A 24,585-nucleotide genomic window follows, 5' to 3' on the forward strand; every position below is an offset into this window, starting at 1 on the left:
AGCCTCACCAGCCCATTACCTTCAGCACTATCCTACTCCTGCAAAAGGAGCTGAGGACATCTGCACTCCTCCTGCTTTCCCATTCTTCCCTTTTGCTCTGGCTGATTGAGGAGGGTGTGTGATGTGAATGGGTATCCGTAGCAATCCATCCGTTCATCTCCACTGGGGAGCGCAAAGCACTGCAGTTAACAGTGGAAACCATCTGTAGCTGGAACACTCATGCTGGGGCGTGGCTGGGAGGCCCTGGGCAATGTGGGGGAAGGTTCGGCTCTGGGCCCCTCAGAAAGGGTAGGGTTTTGGGCAGAAGGGGTGTGGGTAGGGGGTAGCCTCCAGCAGCCAGCCCTCAGTGCCACCTGGGGCGCCTGCTGCTGTTGCCACGGTAGCAGTGGTGATGCCCCAGAGCCCCTTTTAAATTGCTGGACCCATGATGCCTGCTCCTCTCTGTCCGCAGCCCTGTGCTGAGGCCTTGTCTGTGCTGGTGAGACAGCCTGCCTGCAGCTGACCCCAAATTCCAGCACTGCCTTCTCTCTCTACTTGCATCAGGCTGAAAATTGTGTCATCACTCGTCAGGGCCTTTCCCCTCGTGCACCCAGTTCAGCTGAGCCCATGATGGGAATCTTTTCAAAAATATCCCCAGTGCTGGCAGAGTCCACGTGGGATGCAACCCCCCCTTGCAATGTGCTGGAAGAACTCCGGGCCTCATTTCCCTGCACTGTAAATAGTTCATTATATCCAAGCTCATCTTATGTGAGCTTTGCTGGCATTCTTCTGTGAGTGTGTTGTGGGCTTGAGGAGTGACTTGCAAGCTTTGCTTTCCTTCTGCAGGGTGAAATGATGTAGCTGTGGGTTTTGCATGCTAGAGTGGAAGAGACATCTGTCTCCCTTCAGCTGTGTCCCCCACCTGGACCTGATCACTTCCTGCAGCCTTTTATTAATCTTCTCCTGGGACAGTGCTATCAGCAGCCCATCAGCGTTCCAACTGCCCTCAGCCACTAGCTTAACTCGATTAGGGCAGCGAGGAGTGACTTACAGGGGAAGCTCTTCCCCATGGTTGGCATTTACATACACAGTGATTGATGCTGATGCGTCCTCTAAACACATCCACATTTTGCATTTTAAACAAAGCAATTGCTGTAGAACTGCTCTCTGTCACTCAGGGGAATTTTCAGTGCCAGCAAAGGGCTTGTCGTCTTTTCTTCCTTCTTTTTCTCTTCTCCAGGGAGGAATTGAGAATGGAGTGGAGGGAGCCTTTTACTTTGAGATCACTGGTTCCAGTCCAACCCCAGGCTAGTAGAGAGAAACAAACATTGCTAACTGGTGGCCTACAAAATGAACTGGTGCACACAATGCTGGTTTTGGCCAGTTACTGTCCACACATCGCCACAGTTGGTACCAATTGGTTTCCAAAGCTCAGCAGAGAGGCCAAGGATTGAATAATTCTTGTTGAGTAAACTCTTCTGATGCTCTTTCAGGGGGCCCTTCCAGTTTAGGTTTGAGACTTGTTTGTTTACTTTCCTTCAACATTTCCTAAATTTTCCCTTCCTTGCACAGCCAAAGCAGATTTGACTGGAGAGAAACTGCCTTTTATGTAGCACCCAAAAGCCTCAGATTAGTCTACAATTTAGATTGCAATGTTCTTGGGGACAGAGAAACTCTGGTCTAAGAGAGAGAAAAGAAATACTTCAGCCCCCCCCCCCCTTTTAAGTGAAGGATACCCAGATACTAAGAACTGACATCTAAGCAGGGTACTGTCTCTACTGGGAAACTTCAGAGGCAATACCAAATGTGTAGTAGAAAAGGAAATTTAGCTGATACCCAAGAGCAAAACTTGAGGTTGTTTCTTTGTTCTTCTGTGTAACTTGTATGAGTTTGCTTTCCCTTATTAGTTTATCTTGGAACCTGTGATTTTTTCTATTAAACAATTTTTATTTTTACTTAGGTCTTCCTCTGCTGTGCAAACTGTGTGGGGCATGTGCCCCTTGGGTTAACGGATAATCAAGGGCTTGTTTCTCATCATTGGGGGGTGATGATCTAGAAGGGAAAACTGAGGCTATGTCTACACTGGCGGGTTATTGCACAAGAAGGGCTGTTCCTCCGCAGAGCATCCACACTGCCCACTTTACAGTAAAGCGTGGTAAGAGAGAGTTTCTTGCGCAAGAGCTACACTCTTTTCTAACAGGTGTAAGTCCTCTTGTGCAAGAGAGCAGTGTAGATGCGTGATGGGTTTCTTGTGCAAAAAAGCCCTCTGGCTAAAATGTCCATCAGAGTTTTCTTGTGCAAGAGAGGGTCCACACTGCTATTACTATCACACTGCCATGGATTCTCTTGCACAAAAACACATCTCACACATGGCAGTGTGGACGTGTTCTTGTGGAAGAGTACTTGCACAAGAACCCTTGCACAAGATGTTCTTGAGCAATAAGCCTCCAGTGAAGACCTAGCCTGAGTGTTTGATAGTTAAGAATTCAGTGTAGACAGATTTGGGGAGATTTAGGACTGGAATGGCTGTTGAGGCCCCTCTCCAAGGAGTAACTCAGCTAGGGTGAGGCCTTTATATTGTGGGCTAGCTGCTGCTGGTCTAGGCTTTGAGCGACAACAACATAGCATGAAGGCACCTGCAGTTACAAGGCAGGTGGTGACAGACTCTGGGTGATCACCAAAACCGAACAGGAAGGTGGGTGAAGAAAGGAGAGCTAGGGAGAAGGTCAATAGTCTGTAATTCGCTGGGTATTAATCAGTGAGACATGAGGAGCCAACCTCAGAAGGGGCTTGGATCCCCAGCCAAGTTTGAAATGCTGAGGATCTGCTGACGCCTTCTTTTCCCCTCCTCATGTTATCACTGTGTGGCATCTCCCCTCTGTTTCTGAGACACTGTGTGTTCCAGGTTTGCTGGGTATCCAGTTACCTGGTGAGTATGAGAGAAACTCTGATTTCTCAGTTACGGCCAGGAGGCCACCAGAACCCCTTCCTGAAGGACATTCAGTCAGCACCGCTCCTCTCCTACACCAGCATCTTCCACTGTGTCAGCCCCTCCCACTAGGATCTTGTGTTGGAATCTGAGTCATAAATGACCTAGGCCGATTCTGTTGCAATTCCTTTCCTTTGGTAGTTTTGATTTTGGGAAAGAATATTGAATAACTGCCAGGAAAGCCATTTATGCCATCAAGATGCTGTGGCCAGAGTAAGTGAAAGGCACGGGCCTTCATGAGTTGTGGGTGGGTGCATGAAGCCAGCCATGGCACCAAGGAGGTGACGTATTAATACTTGCAGAATTTCATTGGTGACTAAAGCAGGTGTTAGGATTAAGGATGTTAAGGACTAGTTGACTATCCAATAAGCAAATGACTTGTCGCTTCTCTCCCACCCTCCCGCTGCCTCTATCAGATAGTGGCAGCAAATTGGGGGTAAAGGGAGGTACATCAAAGCGGCAGCATTTCAAAGCGGCATGGAGCTTGGGGTTAGCTGGAGAGTCCTAGCTGATCCCAGGCTCTGTGCAGCATTTCTGTGGAACCCAGAGTCACCTAGGGAGACCCCAGAACCGGTTCCTGCTCCCCCCATTTGCTGCCTCTGATATAGAGGCCGTAAGGGAGGGGGAGCGAATAGTCAACTCGACTACCTGATAAGCCAAGGCTTATCGGATAGTCAACTAATCGACTGCTCTTTTACATTCTTAATCTGTATGGAAGATTTATGCTTCTGTTATACTTTGTCTCTGTTTTAACTTCCCTGATGTCTTGGAGATTTCTTGTTAGCTTTAACTTTTGTCTCATCTCTGGTAATTGAATGTGTTTTACATGTCAGTTATATAGCAATTCTACCTGTGATTTTCCACATTGCAGTGGTGTTGCTTTAAACCTGCATGGGACTAAATATGCCTCACTTACTTATCACTCTTGCATCACTTACTTATCTGATCAAATTTTTGACTTGAGGGAGTCTCCATTCTGCTAGTGTATTTGTTTATATGTAATTTGGGCTAGATGTTTTATGCTGAAATCCATACTGTTAGAAAAAGCCAGAAATTCCCTGTTCTTGGACTATGGTCTAATGTCTGTTGGTTTCTCTGGGTCCTTGTTATGTGAAGAGATGGGTTTAACATGTTTAATCACAGCTGTGGTAACCATTCTAGAAGGCTGCTAGAACAGTCCATTACATGGAGGTGGTTTTGTTTTCCTTGGTAGTGCCAATATGTCCCCTGGAAATATTGGCTGTTCACTGAGTAACCTGGAGTCTGAGTTGCGTGCCTGTGTGCTTGAGGCAGGTCCCACATCAATATCGCTGCTCTATTGTGGTCAGAATAGGACTTTCCCAGCTACTCTTTTGGACGTCATCCCAAAGTGCTTTTTGTGAGTTCTTCCCAATGATTTCCATCTCCTCATTGTGAGAAATACTGGACTTTCATGGGTGCTGCTTTAATCAGTGAAAGGTCGCTTTTTTACATTAAGAGTATACTGGGGGAAACTAGAATAGAGCAGAACCCTTACCTCCCCTGTCTCACATATGACTTTTCTGGAAACTCACCTCAGAGTGACATTTTCCTAGGTTGCAAATTTATCACTTTGGCTCATGCAATTTGTGATCCACTCTAACCCCTGGATCTTTTTCAGCAGGACTACTGCCTACCCCAGGGCTACTCAACTTTGGAAGCCCTGGGACCACAGTGATACTCAGAGCACATGCAACCACACTTAAGTTGTGGCTCTCGGCAAATATATGCAAATACCTTTTCACGCTGACGGGCATGAATACGAAGATTAAGGCAAGACCACACAACACGCAGGCTCCATTTAAATCAGTTCTGCTGATATTAATAAAATGCAATATTTACCCAATTTCCACCTATATGACAGCACTTTTAATGAGCAATGACAGTCCAGGAATTTAACTACTAAAACACATAGCAACAGAAGACCATTATATTGACTCACCATTGTGGAGTGTGTGTAGCCAGACAGACTGCCCCATCTCAAACAATCTTGCTTGCCCTCTGAGATGTCTAGCCATTGCAACCATATGATTTATAAGCTTCCTCAATAAACCTGTAACTGTTTAAGTTTTAACCTGACTCCTTCAGTTGCTGTAACAGAACCAGGCACAATTTAAAAGAACTTCAGCCGGTCATTAGGGACAGATATAGGGAGAGCTTGGGTGTTTGGATTTGTGTCACACCCAGGTGGCACAATCCACTGGGGCACCTTTCAGTCTTTCCCCAAGGCTGCCCGCTGCAAAGGAATTACGAATTCTAGCAGCTGAAATCTAAGGTGTAATAAGCTCTTCCTATAAACTCGGGGCGTCTGAGAGCCTGTTGGCTGCCCTCTGCGACGGGACCCCGGTCCTAGCAGTAAAGTGACAGACGTTAAACTATTTTTCGGGGCGCCCTCTAGCCTCCTAGGCTGCCCACTGCAACGAGACTTTGTGTCTCAGCAGTTGAAGACTTGGGTGTAACACACACGCACACACTGCCCTGACCGTCGGCTGACAGTGTGTTCCCAGTGGAGACCATGTTCAAAGGATCCACCTGTGGGCCACGTGTTGAGCCCTGCGTAAACGCAAACCACACCGCGGGCTGCAAACAAACAGGTTGCGGGCCACCTGCAGCCCACGGGCCGTTTGTTGAGTAGCCCTGGCCCACCCAGTTATTTCTCATTCTGGATTTGTGCATTTGATGTCTTTATTCCTTTTTTCCCCTCTGGTAAGCACTGCTGACGTCAGACCAGTTCTTCAATGTATCAAGGTCATTTTGAATTCTGATATTGTCCTCCAAAATGCTTGCAACCCCTCCCATGTTGGTGTCATCCATAAATATTAAAAATATGCTCTCCACACCATTATCCTAGTTTTCAATAAAACTACTGAATTAATACCAGAGTCAGGACAGATCTCGGTGGGTCCTACTTGATTTGGCCTCCCAGTTTGACAAAGAGCCACTGATAACGGCTCTCTGAATGTGTGTTGTGTGTTTCAATCAGCTGTGCAGCCAACTCTCTTTTAATTTGTACATACATATTCTCTGCTGCTGTCATGGCTTTCAAACCAAATGTTACAATGAGCCATTCGTTGACATATCTTTACAGTACTACAGATCTCCACCCTCCTTTTGAAGAATTTTGTGGAGATCTTGAGCCCTTTCAATGGGTCCAAAAGTAGCAGCACTGATCCTCAGTACATGTTTCATATATTAGGGCATGTCTATACTTATAGCTAGATCAGCAGTGCTGCAGTTGATACAGCAGTGTTGATTTAGCACAGTATCTCTCACAAGAAATGTCTGGTGGTCTCAGAGTGCGGCCACCAACTCTTACAGATGGCCACACTTGACAGTTTTTCCTAAAATACTTAATTCACTTTAGGAAAAACAATTAGATACGTACATACACATGCCCAAATCATTGTAATTTATTTATCAGTTTTTATCGCAAACTCAGTAATAAAAATAACGTGCAGTCGCCTCTATTTTTTGCTGGACCTAAACACATTAGAAACAAATCACGTGTTTTGCATTGTCTTTGTCTTTTGTTGTTGTTGTTGTTTCTTTTGCTTTTTGGGTTGCTTTTTTAAAGACTTGTAGCTAGTAAGTCTGTTCCTATGGCAAGTGATATTTGTTTGTGTTAACATTCCTTTGCCCCCTCATTCACCACCCAGGAGGCTGTGAGCACAAAAATCCCCTGGTGTCCACATTTAAGAAATGCTTTTTAGAAGGCCAGGTGAATTGAATTCTGTACTCCAGCTCCCCAAAACATGTAAGGTAGGATGGGGGGAGAGCATTTCCTGTCTACATAGAACAGTGCAGACAGTCCTGATCAGTGCTGGTGCTCCTCGCAATCATGAGGAGTAAGGGAAGCCAAAGTGAGTGTTTGCTCCCATCAACCTCCTCTGTGAAGACGGTGCCAAGCTCGGTTTAAAGTATGTTGACTCCAGCTATGTTGTTTATATAGCTGAAGTTGTGTACCTTAAGCTGACCTTCTGGGTCTAGTATAGACCCAGCCTAACTGAAGTAACTTAGGTCAACTTACAGCTGTAGTGTAGACCAGTCCTTAGTATTTCATGTTAGCTTCCATGTCCCTTCTGAATCTTTATGAATGATTTTTCCTATGCAATTTGCCCGAGCTGCATAATTGGATGTGAATTTGCTTCACTGCCACAATTCAACATAAATTGCTCTCTCTACTTGAAAAGAAAAAATATTTGGGCCTCTGCATATTTTTGTCAATGGAGTTTTAGACTCATCAGGCAAATAGGTAAATACCTTTGTGGTCAATTTCTCTAAGTAAATTTCAGCTGTGTGAAATTTACTCATAGCCTTGTTCCATTTAAGATAGTTTTTCACTATTCCCAGGAGTCTTCACTCATTCTTAATGCTGAGTAGAAGTTCTGCATCAGACTGCTGGGTTATCTACACACACACTTGCTCCTATGAGACTCCCTGGTTCTGGGACATTGTGTGGTAAAAGGCTTCTGGTACTGAATATATTCCAAAAAGCAATCTCAAAAGCCATTGTGTGCCAAAATGTGTTTTGAAAACATCCTGGAGCATTCGGTGTTCCAAGAAGTGTGCCAAACCACTGCCAGTGCCACTAATTTGCTGAAAAACATGGTGCCTGCCACCTCAGCAAACATTTTGTTCTTTGTAGGCATGTGGGAAAGTTTCCTTTTAGTGTTTGAATTCAGCTTTTCAGGGTCAGTGCTCTACCTCATTTTGCACCTTTTTCCCCCTCTATGATTACTGAGAAGCAAACCTTATCTGTTGGCTTTTTTAGTCTGCAAATAAGGCTGTCTACATCTTGTTTGTTGCTGGGACACATCACTTGCCCATGGACACAATGTTCCTGGGATAGAGGCACATCCTGGTTCCGGCTCGTTACCAGAACTGCTGTTCTGATTTCTCTCTGTGGCGTTCCCTCTCTTGACTAAATCATATGTGTGCAAGCCTGACTGATTGCCGTCCTTGGTGTGTTATGACAAACTCTTGTCTTGTTTAGCTCTTATGCCTTGGTGACAGTTCACTCACTCTCCCGGAGCTGGCCTTTGCTTCTTCTCTCTGTAGGATTTCAGTCTCATCATTTGACTTTTCAAGCTAAATATTTGCTTTGTTTTGCTCTGCTTCAGGTTATTACATTCACTTGCACTTCTGTGTTTAGTTTGTATGTAGACCATTTGTGCATATCTTTAGTAACTATTATCATTTGCATGTTTATAAAGAGCTTACCTGTAGTGGAGGGATTCTCATATTCGACCTTTAGCTCATCCACTTTCCTGCTTTGTCTGCACATTTCTGCAAAAATGTTGGGCTTATTAGTATTTCTGTGTTTGCCCTAATGCTTGACGTTTGCTATCCTCTTCCACATTGCTGCTGATGTCACTTTCATGGTATGTATTCTCCCTTTCGTGAGTCCTTATCTGGAATGTACCTTTCACAGGGAGCACTTTTTATCTAGGGATACAATTATTCTTAAACCTTCTTCTCAACTTCCTCTCCTTTGAAATGTATTGTGGGTATGCCATACCTCAGCATAAAAGGGTGCAATACTTATGCCTTATTTTCCATTTTATTAACCCTTCTGACTTTCATTTACAACTGAAACCAGCCAACAATGACAACAGCTCTGCACATGGGCAGTGGTAAACAAAAATGTCTTGCGGGCATCATACAGAACCCCGATGGGCTGCAGGTTGCCCATCGCTGCACTGGAGAGACATGGCGGAATTGGTACTAATTCCAGGCCTAGCAGGTTGGACTGAGGAGAGTCCCATACCTCAGTAGGAGAGCTAAAAAAACAATCTGCACCCTGAGAATGGAGCTCCAGAGACAGTTCCTAGACTCTGCCCACCCCCAGCAATCCTGAGGGGATCCATCCTGGTGCACATCTACCAGGAAAACTCATCCAGGGTTGTAGCACCTTTATTGCATAATAATATCCCCAGCTGGAAAAGGCCCAGAGAGCCAGTGTACAATTGTGAGGTTTTTGTGCTCTTGTCTGGGATGCTGTTTTAAAGCTCTGAAGAAACCAATTGGAGTTAAATAATTGCTTCTTAGCCCTGATTACATTTGCTCAGCAGGATTGGTCATTGTATACCATTGAGATTACATTGTCTTCTAAATCAGATTCAGAGGATCATCGGTTAGAAGTGCCATTAACTGCTGCTAAAATGGTTGTTTGTGTTTTGGTTAATGAGTCTGGGTTTAATAATGTAAATGGTATTAGAAAATTATGTGCAGAGTTGACTGATTTCAGTGTTGCAATAGAAATGAATTTTACAACTCTGAAAATGTAATTATCGGAGGTGATTATAATTTTGGCGTCAGATGGATCGCTTTCCTTCCAAATATAATATTTCTCACCCCAATAAGAGTATTCATAACCATTGCATTGCACTCAATTGACAGGTGGTTAAATTAACTCTCCTCAAACTTGATTTGTATGGTTCGGTTCTAACTGATCTATTAAATACAGGTTTGATTTTTGTGTTGGTTTCCAGACAACTTGGATAAAGTGGTTTCAGTTTGCTCAGTTTTAGCTTCTGCTTGTCTGATGATTGTTCTACCTTTATTATTCTACAATTACAGCCATGTTGGGAATGTGTGATAAAACTTACTAAAAACATTGTCAGTTCATTGAAATCAGAACACTGAATACATCCCAGGTGTAACTCCATCCATTCCAGTAATGCACTTGGCTCAGAGACTATTTTGTAAAAAAGTAAATGTTTCCATTGCAAATGTTTCAATACAAAGAGAATTTTGACTCTGGAATTTATGAAAAGTGGGATTTCTAATCAGAAAACAAGTTTATTAGAGTGACAGCAGTGTCAAGAAATACTTTAAAAACTTGGCTTTTCCTGAAGATTTTAAGGTGCATTTATAATTCTGTCAGTTTCAGGTGGGAAAGGAATCTATCACGGCAAGGATTAAATGAAGAAAAAGGAAGGAGAGAATACTGTTTCTTAAATGAGAAAAAATCACCCCTCTAAGTAATGTATTAAATAGTTCTTGTCTGTAAACTGCTTTGAAGATGCATGCTAACTCCATACAGTACTGTGTATGAAAGAATGACTAATGATAGCTATCTTCTATGTCATAAACAGTAATCTCTTCTGGGGAGTGACCTTGTTTTCATACTTGTCTGTAAAGCACCTAGTTCAGGCAGTGCAAAGTATCCGGACAGCTGCCTTAAAGGAGGAATTGACTTTGCTCCACTCATTTTCCTAATGCATACTCAGAGTAGAGGATATATGTGGGGCTATGAAAGGGTAGGGCTGGAAAAAGCCCTGCATTCTGACAATCCTCTACTTCAGAATCGTCTCTCAGGGACTATTATGAGCCAGGTGATCATATGGGCTCATTGCTCATCACCCTCAGTTGGAGTCAGATTTTTCAAGAGCTCAGCTCCCATTTAGGCAACAAACTAGGTGATAAGATTTTCAGAAGAGCCAATATGTGGAATACTGAGCTCTTCTGAAAATCTGACCAGAGGGGTCACAATGGGAGTTGCCGAGTGCCCTCACCCAAACTTGTTTTGTAATCTTTTCTCAGATCTTAATCTTCTGCTCTGTTGGTCATTCTTGATGCTCTTTGTTGAAGTTCCTTTCCCTTCAGTTTAGCACCATCTTTCTGATTGAGGTGCTCTCAACTGAGTGCTATCTGTGAGGTCTGATCTCAGCAGAGCCCTATGGAAAGCAAATATCCCCTCCTTGCTCTGTAACTGAGACACCAAAATCATACTGAGCCTGACTGAAAGCTGTTTATACCTACTGGAAATTTCTCCACTGAATGAAAAGGTCTCTGGATCAGAGCCACTGGGTTTCATTAAAGCCCCCATACAGATGATGTGTGTCACCTGGTCTCTCTTAACCACCCTCTTAGTTTACTTGTAGGTTTCTCCCTCCCATCACAGTAACTGCATTTCAGTTTATTCCTCCTTAGTTAGTTTTCCAGGTTTTTTGCACCATGTCATATATAGATCAGTGGTAATGAGAGAGAATTTCCATGGATAATGAAGTGTTTGTATGCAATATGTGTAGTGAGTCATAACTGTGTCATTTGCAGTTACTGGAGGTTTTCAGTAAGTGGCCAAATATGTGCTTTGAAACACTGTGCAGTACCGTAGTGGTCTTGAAAGAATCCTAACAAAAAATCTGTCTCATTTTGTTTTCTTGTTGTGTTTTAGGATACATGTAGCCAGCAGACACCAGTAAAGAAACTTTTAACTGCCTGAGCCTAAAGAATATATGCATACAGACAGAAAAACAGTATATCCAAATGAGGGAGGAGCTAGTGAGCAGGGATGGCTGTTTAAAAAAGGCATATATATGTCAGGCACAGCAAGAAATCCAACAAGCATTTCTTGGATTATAAAGTGTTCTTTCTCTAGCACTTTCTTTTGGTGCTGTTCCATGAAGATTTCAAATTTGAAGCTTCAACTTACCTTCATTTTTTCCCCAGCAGTGTTTGGGTTTTAATCTCAATTCCATACATTAAGTAGATCTGCTCTTATACCCTCAATGTCTACACTGCCCCAGTTTTGCACAAAAATATGCAAATGAGGTGGTGTGGAATATTGCCATGCCTAGTTTGCATAACTGATGAGGCTCTGTTTTTTCAGGAAAAACGGCTCTTGTGCAAAAGCCTCTTGTGCAAAAATGGAGCCTCGTTAATTATGCAAATGAAGTGCAGTGATATTCCACACTTCACCTCATTTTCATATTTTTTGTGCAAAATGGGGGCAGTGTAGACATAGCCTCAGGATGTACCTGCTCCTGGAATTGGCCATTTTCACTGATGCCATTGAATAATGGTAGGTAAAGGCTGATATCTGAGGCTTGTGGAGAGTAAGAGTGACCCACAAATTTAGAAAAGGATGTTGCCACTGTAAAAATAATGGAACACTTGCCAATTTACTGCTCGTCTACAAAGGGAAGTTAATTCAGATTGAGAGGGTGTAGTTTTAAAGTGGAATAGCTATTTCTGATGTACTCCCTGTTTGGACACTGTTGGGTTGTCCATGTGGCATGTAACCCTATGACAAGCTATAGTGTGAATCTACAGTGCACCAGCTTGCCATGCAGTAATGTCCCATGTAGGGTCAGTGTCGGGAAAATCCCAGAGTGAGCATGGCACATTGTGACTTCCTGGTAGCAGGTCTACCCAGAATGGTACGCTGCAGATTTTTACCAAGCTTTGCCATGCAGTAACTTTCACATTAAACAAATCCTAGATGTTGCATGTCTCAAGGTACTAAATCCTTGTAAATGTCTGTACGACACTGCATTTCTCTCCATGGATTAAGCGATGGTGGATGTCACATGAACATTTCCCTCGAACCCTGAATCGATTACCTTTCTGTAAAGTCCTAATTAATACCTTCATGCACTGTATTTAATCCACATTGCTGATATTCTAAAAACTGGCCTCTGTGGGGCCAAATTCAGACTGATGTAAACTGGTGCAAGTTGGAGAGAAGCCTGGGACCAAATTCAGTTGTGGGAAAGAGAGGGGCAAGTTGTATATGTGAGGTGGATAGTAAACTGCTCAGAAAATAGGTATAAAATCCTTGTTTCCATTGCTTGAATACACAGTCTGTGTGAATTGCTGTGCAGCAGCAGCAAGGGCTGCTTTGTTACACTCTCCCTGTAACTGCTCTTTCTAAAGTACTGCCCCACTCCCCTCACCCTTATACAATAAATAACTCATACTCAGGGCTTTTCATCTCCCAGGGTGGCACTCAAAGGGCCCAGGCAGTGTACTTCCAGTGTTACCTACTCCATTATTTTACCTACTCCATTATTTTGTCTTGAGTCACTCAATTATTGTGCTGCTGAAGTCAAATAGATATGTGGTCATGGCAGCCTACGTTCTCAAAGAAAAAGTAAGTTTCTAGCCCTCGTGACTGCAGAGAAAGCTTCAAAATGTGACCCCAGTGCACTCTAAAGGCTCAACAAAAAGCAAATAAAAAAGTACACCACATCTATTATTTTTACCTAATCTAGTTATTTTAAAGCCAATCTCATGATTTTTGAACATTTAGGGTTGGCAATACTGCAACGAGACACGCTTACAGACTTCCCCTTCGGTGTCCCCCTGAGCAAGGGGAGGGAAACAGATGCTATTCCCTGACCACGCGAAGGAGAAAAGGCCTTGGAAGCAGCCAGGAGTGGCAGAAGAGATAAGGAATGGGGTAGTGACAGGAAGCAGAGATCACTAGTGTGTGTGTGGGGCGCACAATTTGAGAGGATTGATTTTTGTGGGCGTGGCAGAGCCAGGTGCAGCAGAGGGTTATGTGAGAGATTTGGGTTTACATAAACGACTCTAATCAGCCTCTCCCATCCTCTTTCATCTGCAGCTTTCCATACTAATCCTGTTCAGATCCTTCCCAAGCCATCAATGGTGTCTTCTCCTCCTCCTGCCTATGGATTGCAGAGAGGCCTCTGGGAGTATTCTACACTACAGCAGGGAGTGAGCCTCCCAGCCTGGGTAGAGGGACTCATACTATGAGGCTTGAGCTAGGACACTGAGGATAGCAGTGTGCACTTTACTGCTCCTCACCAGAACTCAGACATGGGGATGGGTGGGCTTGAAAGCCTGAGCTGCTTCCTATTTGCAGTGCCAGCTCAAGTCTGAGGCTAAGCTGTGACCTACCAGGTGCCAGAGGGATCCCCGTAGGTGCCTGGGAGGAGGAACTACGACTCTGCTCCTCTGTGCTGCTGAAGGTCACTTACCGAGTTCACACTATGCAAGATGCACTCAGCATGGAGTGAATAACACAGAGAGGGGAATTGACTGGCCCCAGGATTGGTAGTAGCTGCAGGTTTGAGGGCTCCCAATGGTCTCCCACAGCCAGGGAATAGCTCCTTCTCTCCTGGCCCAGTGAGAGCTTTGCACATCCTGTGAATGCCAAATGAGGGCAAGTGACATCACTTTACTGCTCCGCTTCATGAGCACCTTAGAGCTGGTGCACAGCGTACATCATTCGTCATGCCATTGCTGTTTTTAGGCCTACTGTGTATTTTATAGTGAGTGGCTGTTTCACTGGAACAGCTTCAGACTTTTTCATCACTTGCTTATTTTGCGTCCTATGAGAGTGCAGCTCAGGCTGCAGGGACAAAGGTGCAAAACCAGAGATGGATCTTTCTCAATTCTATGCCAAGTACAGTGCACATATCACCATTTCCCGGTGATTCTGCTTTTTCCCCAATTTAAAACAGAACCCCCCAGGATTATTTACCTGTTCACAAGAGAATTTTGACACAATCACAGAAATGTAGGATTTGTAGAAACCCCAAGAAGCCATCAAGTCCAGCCCCCTGCACTGCAGGGAGACCAAGTAAACCTGGCCCATCTCTTCAGGTGTGTGCAACCTGTACTTAAAAACCTTGAATGATGGGGATTCCATATCCTCCCTTGGTAGCCTGTTCCAGTGGCTACCTATATGGTTAGAAAGCTTTCCCTAATATCTGCCCTAAATCTCCTTTGCTGCAGATTTAGTTCACTACTTTGTGCCCTACCCTTCTATAGGGTAGCCAAAACCCAATTGTTTCTATAAACAAAACACAATAGATCACAGCCCTTGCAAAACAGCCTTTAACACTTTTAAAAACTTATTTGATTCCCCTCTTCCCCATCATCTTAAAATAAAACTAGGCATATGTTGAAGCTTAATCTTTTCTCACAAGTCAGGTTTTTCTAAACCTTTTATCATAGTGCTCTGTACAATGGGACTGGGTATAGTTACCCTACAGTGCACCACAAAATGCCATCTGCCCTCATCAAAGTGGGAAGGAGCACTTCGGAAGCCCAATAAACATCACCTTGGCTGGCTTTGTTTGTACATGTCTGTGTTTTATTTCTTGTTTTGTTTGAAATGCCCTGTACCACAAGAATACAATTTATTTATTTAACAGCTTTTAAGGAGCAGATAATAGTTGAATAAAATAGATACTGTTTATTGCACTGACTATAACTCCCTGCATCATTCTCTCAGCCTCTCTCTCTGCCTTCCCCGTTTAACCCAGCCACAGAAACAGGGTGGCCTTTGACTATGTGTCTGGTTGTAACTTGGATACATGGTGGAAGCTCTTTCTCAGCTCAACCAGTTACATTTTAGGGCTGTTCTCAGTGACTTTTTCCCTTAAATAGTTGCTTACATATTTCTGGTGCAGCATGATTGTAAAATATGTTTGCAATAGTTCAAAGATGTATGCAGTCAGGTTAATGAGAGAGAATAATGCCCCCTATTTGGCATGAACTATACTGCTAGGTTGTGGTTCAGCATTTCTTCCGTAGTGTCACAGTTTCACTGTAAGGTAATGCCCATGTTTGCCCTAAAACATAGTTCCATGCATGTTTATCTGAATTGATCCCTGTGAAATTTGTTTGCACCAGAGGCCAGAGACAAATTTCCCAAGAGGAATGTGACTAAGAGGTGTGTCCCCTTTTGACTAGCACTGCCTTTTATAGCAGCTGGCAGCAAGTGAATTTATTGTATCTGTGTATGCAGGCTTCACTGTGGGTGGTACGGTAGTGAAAGAGAGCAGTGTGATGTAGCCCCCATTAGTGTGAATGAACAGTGGACTCAGCTTCATGCTTATGCAAACTCATTGAGGCACGTACCTCTGTGTCATGGTTACTAAACTAATCTCAGGTGTTTAGAAACCATGGCTGGATTCCAGCATCTCTTACACTCTGTGAAGTTACACTACTACAAGACTAGGTCAGTGACTCTTACACTAGGCATGAATTCCCTACAGGGCTCCCAGGGAATCTGTCCTAAAACCTCTTTCTTGTTTAACGGCTCCGTAGTCCCATCCCTGACTCTGTGAGAGACACTGCCTAGTGTACACTAGCCTAAGGAGTCCCTGCAGCCGCATGGTCCCTCTCTGTGTGAGAGGGCTGCAGTGTGACACAGACTCAAACTCCACTGTCTCATGCTCCTCAGCCCCATAATCTCAAAGTAGCTGCTCTCATGGTGCTATCTTGGCTAGCCAGTGTAAGCCTGGGTGTAGGCCCTGGCCTTGTTTCCTAGTTACAGGATGTGTGTGTATGTGGGGGTGCTGTTTGGGTTTGTTCTAGGCCTCTGATCCCTTTGAATTTCCTGGGGAGAGTTCACACTCCAGGCAAAGAGAGTCGTTACTACACTGATTGGTTTTCCAGCCCGCTGTGGTGCTTCTATGGCTTGGTCCCAGGTTTGTCAGCTGAGCGTGATGGGGGTGAGGCGAGCTGTTAGGCGCAAGGGTTATGCAGATAAAATGGAGAAACAGCTCTGCAGCTGTCTCGGGGCAGAGTGCATGCATCCAACCTGCTTCAGGCTCTATATCCTCCGGTAGCATGTTGAGGAGAGGGGCGAAGGGCGAGCACGTTCAAAAGCCTTCCACTCCCCTGTCCCTACAAGAATAACTGCTTCTGGAGGCCTTTACAACCTGGTCTGCAAAAGGGAACTTTGCACAGAAAAGAGACATGGCCATGCTCCCTCAGAACACAGGTCAGTGCAGCTGCCTATGGAGCTCTGGGTGGAAGTGACTCCAAGGGGTAGGCCTCAGTGCTGGGGAGAGCCCATCCTAGTTTGTGTAAACTTATCTGGGGCCGCACAGCCGGAAATAGTACAGCTGTACTCAGGGATGGCTACAGGCTGACAACATACATTTCCATCTCCCCCTGTGTTGTGAAGCATGATGTGGATGTTTGACACAATCTAAGTCTCTGTCTCCAGGCAGCTGATGATCAGCAGCACAAGGCCACTGTCCATTCTTGGCCTTGAAGAAACAGTCAAGTGGCTGTTGGTTCTGTCACCTAAAACTTTTATGGGCTTACTCTAGCTGCTGTTTAACGTGGTTGATCCAGTGAGGGAGTGAGCATAGCACTGGCAAAAGTCGTTTGAATGACAGCCCTGGACAATGTCTTCTGCTCTCATGGAGATCAAACTCCAATATACTGTCTGCTAACGTACCTCATCTTTGCTTCATAGCAGGTCCTACATCGAGGGGGGGACCTGTGCCATCAGGTCATAGCCTTTCTCCTGAGACTGTCAGCAAGGGGTCAGTCAGATCATGCTCATAGTTTTAGGATGCACAAATCACCCCCATCTCAAGCCACTGATCTGGCACCAGAAGATAATTTTCATGCAGCGCACTGTCATTTTGGAATGGAAATCTGTCAGGTGGGCTTTGAACAAATGCCTGGAAGGTACAGTCACTGAATCTCCTTCCCTGATTTCTTTCTGGCTAATGGAGTTGATATTTCCCCCATAGAAAGCCACTCTAGAAAACTGGTTAGAGGAGGGGAGGACAACTCTTAGGAGACAGGCACAAACCTTCCCCATGCAAGTTTTCTAAAAAGAAGTATTTTCTTTTGGCACCAGCTCCATGAGGCTTCACTAGGCCATAGAGCAGTCTGAGATTGGTGGTTGCTTATTTTTTGGGGGGGAGGGAAGGGGACATGGCTAACAATATGTAAGACTCAGGAATTAAATGACTTTATTGTGTTTTAAGATGGCACTAACTAGCAGCTTCCCAGGTCTGTGGTATGTAATTTTTTTTAAAGGACAATGCTCTTTGTTCCAACTGGAGTTAAGTCCAAGCTTCTATGGAGGCAAACATCCATTCTATCCAAAATGGATGGACCATGCCCCTGGTTGTGAGAGGGGGGTATTTACATTTGGGCCCAGTTATTGCAGACAGATATTTGTCATGGGGGGGGAGGGGAGGGCTATTTTCTGAGTTGATGAGGCAGATTTGATCATTGCATGGTAGAAATGGAGAGATTTTAATTAGCACCATGTGTGAGGATGCAGAGACTATCACATGAATCCAGCACCAGAGCAAAATGTCAGGCTCATTTCCTGGAGAGAGGGGACTCACATTTTCTGAGACAAAGCCTCCCACCTGACTAGCTCACGGGAATGGGGGACTGCCCGGGGAGCGGAATAGCCAGGCGTAATGACACACTGTACAAGATTGCCAAATATCTTACATGGGCAGGGGCATCTTTCCCAACAGGAAGTGGGACCTCTATGTACATGTGTTATGTGTAGCTAGGGGAGTGCAGGAGGCAACCACCTTGGAGTGAAGAGGTCCCATGAGGCTCTTTTCTAAATAAGCACATACCCCAGGGGCCTGTGAGCTGGAGACAAACAGCAGGAGCCACCCTCTCTGCCTCCCCTCACAACACCACCAGCTGAAGGTTATTGACTCTTTTCTTCCTCATGTCCTGCCCCTCTCCAGAGTTGGTGGAGGGAGCTGTGGAACAGGCTGCCTTGGATACAGCAGTGAGCATAGCTGTTCAGGGACCCACATTCCCTCCAGCCCCCTCTGCAAGTGCACGAGCACGCTCTGGTACTTCCTACAGAGAAAACAAAAACAGAGAAACAGGTGACTGATTAAAAGAGTTTCCCCCTCTGTACATGAGATTCTGCAGACAAGCAGGCCGACAGCTGGACGTTAAATAATTCTTCCATAATAAATGATTGGAGATAAAAGCCGGCCCCTGCTGCTGAATTGCTCTGTGTCTGCGCCTTTGTTTCTAGTTTGTTCCCCGGCGGCTGCGGGCTGGCACTGGGGCCGTCAGACCTTGGCCTCTAGCATTTCTAGGAAGAGTTTGTGCATGGGGACCTTGCCCTGCAGTTTGATGCTGTAGAAGTGCTGCACAGCTTTAGCGGCTGTCTGCCGCAGGAGGGGCAAGGTCAGCAGCAGTTTGCCCGCCCGCCGTGGCTCCTCGTGGCGCTGACTCAGCTCGTAGTCCTGCAGGGCTTCATGGAGCAGGTCCTGGAGTTTCTGCACTGCCTCCATGTCCTCTATGTGCATGGAATCTGAGGGAGGGGAGAAGGATAGCAGTCACCAAACAGAAAAGGAGCTGACACTAGGATTTGTCAATACTGTGGCTTCTGGAAAATTGCTTCTGTTTAGGAAGCACCGGCCCCTGTGAGAAGGGCTGGCAGGGCTGCTGTTGGAAGCAAAACCTGGCACAGAGAGCCATGCTGGTGTTGTGGGGCTCTGGTAGTGGCAGCTAGGGGACAGGAGGGCTCTGAAGAGAGGGCTGGTGACTTGCAGGCAGGCTAGAGAGCTGTGCAAGAATGACACTGGCTTGAGTTAGGCTGGCTACTTGGCTATTCCCAGGCCTCCCAGCTCTCCATGTTCCTCAGGGGGAGTGATGTGAACAGTGAAGGGCTGCTGCTGCGCCATCCATCAGGAGTGATCTCAGTAGGTATAATTAACATTGCCACATAGCTTCATCAGTATGCACTAATTGCTGTGCAGCTGCCTGGAGTGGCAGTGAGATGGACCCACTAGGTCCCAGGCAGACTGACCCTGGCAGCGTGTGGAGGGTTGCGACCCACGGTGCCTTAAGTAGCCTTTGTCTGCAGTTTGAGAAGAGCCACAGCTGCTCAGGACGTTTTCGGCGCTTGTTTTTTTCATGGTCATTTGCTCTCCGCCCACTAGATTGAGGGCTCTGGGCAAGGCTGCTGCACGCAGGCCATTCACCTTGCTCTTAAGAATCTCTCAGGACGTTTCAGCAGGGGGCGACACACAGCAACTGGGTGCAAGAGCTGCCCTGCTGCTGAATGAAAAGACAAGGCCAAACAAGAGGTTGGAGCAGTGGCAGCCATGCACTGGGCAACTCCCACAGATGGGCCTGTAGTGCTGGAGGAGGGTGAGGGCAGTTTCTGGGGCTGTCACAGGGTACCAGTGTATATGAGTGGCTGTGGCCATCACATGGGTACCACTGGTGCTGTAGCTTGGTGGGAGTAGAGCCATGGTGTCAACATGCTGAGTGTGGCTAGTTTGCTATAGCAGCAGCAGCTATCCCGCTATCGTGGCTACTGCTTCAGACCTGACTGGCGACCACGGGAGTAGAGCTTTTTCTTGTCAGCGTGGAACTTACACGCTTCCTGGCTGTGTCTAGACTGGCAAGTTTTTCCGCAAAATCATTTGATTTTGCGGAAAAAGTTGCCAGCTGTCTACACTGGCCGCTTGAATTTCCGGAAGAGCACTGACAATCTCATGTAAAATCATCAGTGCTTTTCTGGAAAAACTATGCTACCCCTGTTCGGGCAAAAGTCTTTTTCCGAAAGACTTGCGCAAAAGGGCCAGTGTAGACAGCATGGTAGTGTTTTCCGCAAAAAAGCCCCAATCGTGAAAAAGGCGATTGGGGCTTTTTTGCGGAAAACCACGTCTAGATTGGCCACGGACGCTTTTCCGCAAAAAGTGCTTTTGCGGAAAAGCATCCTGCCAATCTAGACGGGCTTTTCCGAAAATGCTTTTAACGGAAAACTTTTCTGTTAAAAGCATTTTTGGAAATTCATGCCAGTGTAGACGTAGCCCCTGAGTGGGCTCACCCAGCACAGGACATGGTGGAGCAGAGGGTCACGGAGCAGCGGAAGTGTGGCTTTTAACCAGCCAAAAAAATCTAAAACCCCTTATCCCTTCTCCACAGAGGCTTTCTTGTTCCACCCTGTTTGCTGAGCAGTGTGACTGGCGTGGCTGCATGGGCGAGCTGAGGCACATGGGCAGGTGCCAACAGCTCACCTTTGAGGTGAGTGGCTAGCAGTTGTACTCTGCCAATGTCCACGTGCTTTACAGATCAACATCAAACCCCACTAAGATGGAGGTGTATTACAAATGGGGAAATTGAGGCACAGAGCAGCTGAGTAACTTATCCGAAAGGTACAAAGAGCCAGCTTCCAATGAGCAAACCAGATCTGACTTATCACTGGCTCCTTGCAGGAGCTCGTGCGCTGTGTGTTCCTTCCCTTAAGGGTAGTGGGATCGAATCGGGTGGTAGTATGCAACTTGCTTTGCTTTATAAACCTGATGCTCTTAGAGTGGTGCTGTTGTATGACAGGTGAATCAGTGTAACTGTGCTGCTTTTTTCGCATCTGATGTCTATAGGCTGAAGGGCCCTAAAAGCAGTGAATTTCCTATTTTTTTTTCTCTGAGTGTTTGTTTTATAAAGTCCCAGCCACATCCCACACCTGGTTTACCTATTGCCCCTCTCTATACTGAGAAGAGCCCCAATTCTGCCATGGCCTGCAAAAAAATAAAGCAATATAACAGGATTAATTTCCCAGCAATCCATCAGCAAGCCAGTGTTGATTGCATTGATAAACTGTTAATTACAAAAATCAATGGCTATGAATTTTTACAGCCCCCAGAACACCTAGGAGGAGGGAGTCTGCCAGGCTGAGGGACATACAGCATGTCTGTGGATTCCCTCTTAACCTGTACGTTCAGCAAGAGCCATGCTGCACTTCTCCACAGCTCTGTGGCTGGGGGATAGGGTGCATGTGTGATAATGAACAGCCAGTCGATGACATTTCTGCAGCGGGGCCTGTTGCTACCCCAACAACAGGGCTACGTCTAGACTGGCCCCTTCTCCGGAAGAGGCATGCAAAGCAGGCAAGTCAGACTAGGGAAATCCGCGGGGGATTTAAATATCCCCCGCGGGATTTAAATAAACATGGCCGCCGCTTTTTTTCCAGCTTGGGGAAAAGCCGGAAAAGAGCGCCTAGACTGGCGCGATCCTCCGGAATAAAGCCCTTTTCCGGAGGATCTCTTATTCCTACTTGCAAGTCTAGATGTAGCCCAGATGTTTAGTTCAAGCAGGCAGCCTGGGGCCCTGTAGGAGCAGGGGTGTCTATGTTCCACCATGCCAGGATTTGCTGCACAGTTCATCCCTTGCCGCAGAACTGTGCTCAAATCACTTCAGCTGGGGCAGCTGCGAGAAGTAAAGGGTAAGACTACAGCCAGGACGAGATGCCCTTAACTAAATAGGGGTTGGGCTACATGACAAGGAGCCCCTTGGCAGTGGAATTTAAATGAATCTGCCCCTCTGTTTTTTTTTTGCCCTTCCTCTGAAAGGCTGACACCGTAGCACACGCAGCACAGTGTAACAGGGTAATCGCAGATTCAGGATCTGATTGCTGCCTGAGTGTTTAGCATGAAGTATTGGGAAGTGGTGGTGATCACTGCTCTTTATCTGTTGTTGTCCAATAAAATACCCTCATTCTGTTCAATAGTCCTATTCAGCAGCTCCTGGAAGCATCACACACAGAGAGCGTCAGTGATATGCCAAGGTTCTAGCAACACAGTTTCCTCCCACAATTTTTGCTAGTAGCAGTTGCAGATAGGCCACCTGCCACTGTAGGAAAATTCATGATACCACCTCTTCAGCAGTGAAGCAGCTTCAGTCTTGAAGCTAATTAGTTAGGTTTTTTGTCCCCACTGCTCCCCTTGAAGGCTGTTCTAGAACTTCACTCCTCCTATGGTTAGAAACTTTCACCTACTTACAAGTCTAAAATCATTGATGGCCAGTTTATATCCATTTGTTCTTGTGTCAGTAATGGTGCTTAACATAGCTAACGCCTCTCCATTATTTATAGAGCACAATCATAGCTCCCCTAGGCCTTTGGTAGTTAGGCACAAGTCAAAGCTCCTTGACTCATCACTCTGCTCATCCCAGTACCTGTGTCTGCACCTGTTTCAGTGTGCATTTTTCTTTCTTAAACATGGGAAACCAGCACTGCACATCGTGTTCCACATGAGGTCTCACTAGTGCCTTGAATAACGGCAAGAACGTGTTCCTCTCTTTGCTGGAAATACCTCGCCTGATGCATTCTAGGACTGCATTAGCCTCTTTTATGGCTGCATTGCATTGGTGGCTTATAGTCGTCCTGTGGTCTGTCTCCCCCTCTGTTGCTTCTAACTGATATGTCTTCAGCTTACAGAAAATATTCTTATTAGTCTGTACATGCATGACACTGCATTTGCCTCTGTTACATTTCATCCCATTGCTATTACTCCAGTTTTCAACATTCGACATCTCATATGCTATTCTGATCCTTCTCCATATTGGCCATACCTCCCAGTTTTGTGTCATCCATATACTTTATTAGCACATGCCCACTTTTTGTGGCAAGGTCATTAAGGCAAATGTTAAATAAAATTGGTCTCAAGACCAGTCTCTGAGGAACTCCACTAGCAACCACCCTCCAGGCTAACAGTTCATCTTTCAGTAAGACTCACTGTAGGTGCCCCTTTAAACAGTTCTTTAGCCATCTTTCAGTTCCCTCATTAACTGCCATCTTGTTCAAGCTAACTAATAATTTCCCATGTGGAACTGTATCAAACACCATACAGAAATCCAGGTAAATTAGTGCTACTGCATTTCTTTTTGCCTAAAAAAATCAGTTATTTTCTCAAAGAAGATCATGCTAGATGAACCTGATCTAACTTTGTAAAATTATGTTGCATTTTATCTTGATAATTACCATGATTGCTGAGGAAGGATAGACAGGGAAAAAAGGGAGGAGGTTTTGCCTTATATATTAAAAACTTGGAGTGAGGTGGAGATGGACATAGGAGACGGAAGTGTTGAGCGTCTTTGGGTTAGGCCAGTGGTCCCCAACCATTGGAGGTTGCTGGGGGCCCGGGGGCGTGGCCATTCGCCCGCTGGGCGTCAGAGGGCGGGGATACTTGTGCACCCAGGGGCGGGGCCCCCCCATAGCCTTGCACCCGGGGCCGGCGCCCCCTCCCAAATGCCTCGTGCCCGGGGCCGGCGCTACCCCCCCAAGCGCCGCGTGCCCAGAGCGCGGGCGGCCAATCCACAGCGCTCCCGGAGCTGGTGCTCACTGTGCACCATGCGCCCGGGGCCGGCTCCGGCACCATGCATGCGCCACGTGCCCAGGGCCAGGCCAGCCCCGAGCACTTGGTGGGTGCACACAAATGCCCCCGCGGGCGCCATGGCGCCCGTGGGCACCGTGTTGGGGACCACTGGGTTAGGCTAAAAGGGATTAAAAACAAAGGTGATGTCATTCTAGGAGTCTACTACAGGCCACCTACCCAGGTAGAAGAAGTGGATGAAGCTTTTTTTAAACAATTAACAAAATCATCCAAAGCCCAAGATTTGGTGGTGATGGGGGACTTCAACTATCCAGAAATATGTTGGAAAAATAACACTGCGGGGCACAGACTATCCAATAAGTTCTTGGACTACATTGGAGACAACTTTTTATTTCAGAAAGTTGAAAAAGCTACCGCGGGGAAGCTGTTCTAGATTTGATCCTAACAAATAGGGAGGAACTGGTTGAGAATTTGAAAGTGGAAGGCAGCTTGGGTGAAAGTGATCATGAAATCATAGAGTTCACAATTCTAAGGAAGGGTAGAAGGGAAAACAGCAAAATAGAGACAATGGATTTCAGGAAGGCGGATTTTGGTAAGCTCAGAGAGCTGATAGGTAAGGTCCCATGGGAATCGAGACTGAGGGGAAAAACAACTGAGGGAAATTGGCAGTTTTTCAAAGGGACCTTGTTAAGGGCCCAAAAGCAAGCTATTCCTCTGTGTCTGAAAGATAGAAAATATGGCAAAACACCGCCTTGGCTTAACCATGAGATCTTGCATGATCTAAAAATAAAAAAGGAGTCTCATAAAAAATGGAAAGTAGGACAAATTACAAAGGATGAATATAGGCAAACAGCTCAGGAATGCAGGGGCAAGATTAGAAAGGCAAAGGCACAGAATGAGCTCAAACTAGCTACAGGAATAAAGGGAAACAAGAAGACTTTTTATAAATACATTAGAAGCAAGAGGAAGACCAAGGAGAGG

At 45.7% G+C, this 24,585-nt stretch overlaps 1 protein-coding gene and 1 long non-coding RNA gene across 8 annotated transcripts in view; one reads left to right on the forward strand and one right to left on the reverse strand.

Annotated features, from left to right (window-relative positions):
- Window positions 1-24,585, forward strand: part of LOC112544898 (uncharacterized) — a 195,692-nt gene that overhangs the window by 149,705 nt on the left and 21,402 nt on the right. For 3 of the 4 annotated variants that reach the window (XR_012903374.1, XR_012903376.1, XR_012903373.1), the window contains one exon: window positions 20,420-20,518. The exons of the other annotated variant lie outside the window; for it this stretch is intronic. This is a non-coding gene — a long non-coding RNA (uncharacterized LOC112544898). The remainder of the gene's footprint in view (window positions 1-20,419; window positions 20,519-24,585) is intronic. 4 annotated transcript variants of the gene reach the window in all.
- The window catches only part of ESRRB (estrogen related receptor beta), a 185,612-nt gene continuing 177,473 nt past the window's right edge, over window positions 16,447-24,585 (reverse strand). For all 4 annotated transcript variants that reach the window (XM_025181980.2, XM_025181979.2, XM_075926835.1 and 1 more), the window contains one exon: window positions 16,447-18,794. In XM_025181980.2, coding sequence (XP_025037765.1) covers window positions 18,550-18,794 — 245 coding nt within the window. In that variant the 3' untranslated portion in view covers window positions 16,447-18,549. The remainder of the gene's footprint in view (window positions 18,795-24,585) is intronic.

The sequence above is a fragment of the Pelodiscus sinensis genome, chromosome 4 (assembly GCF_049634645.1).
Source record: "Pelodiscus sinensis isolate JC-2024 chromosome 4, ASM4963464v1, whole genome shotgun sequence".
NCBI lineage: Eukaryota > Metazoa > Chordata > Testudines > Trionychidae > Pelodiscus > Pelodiscus sinensis.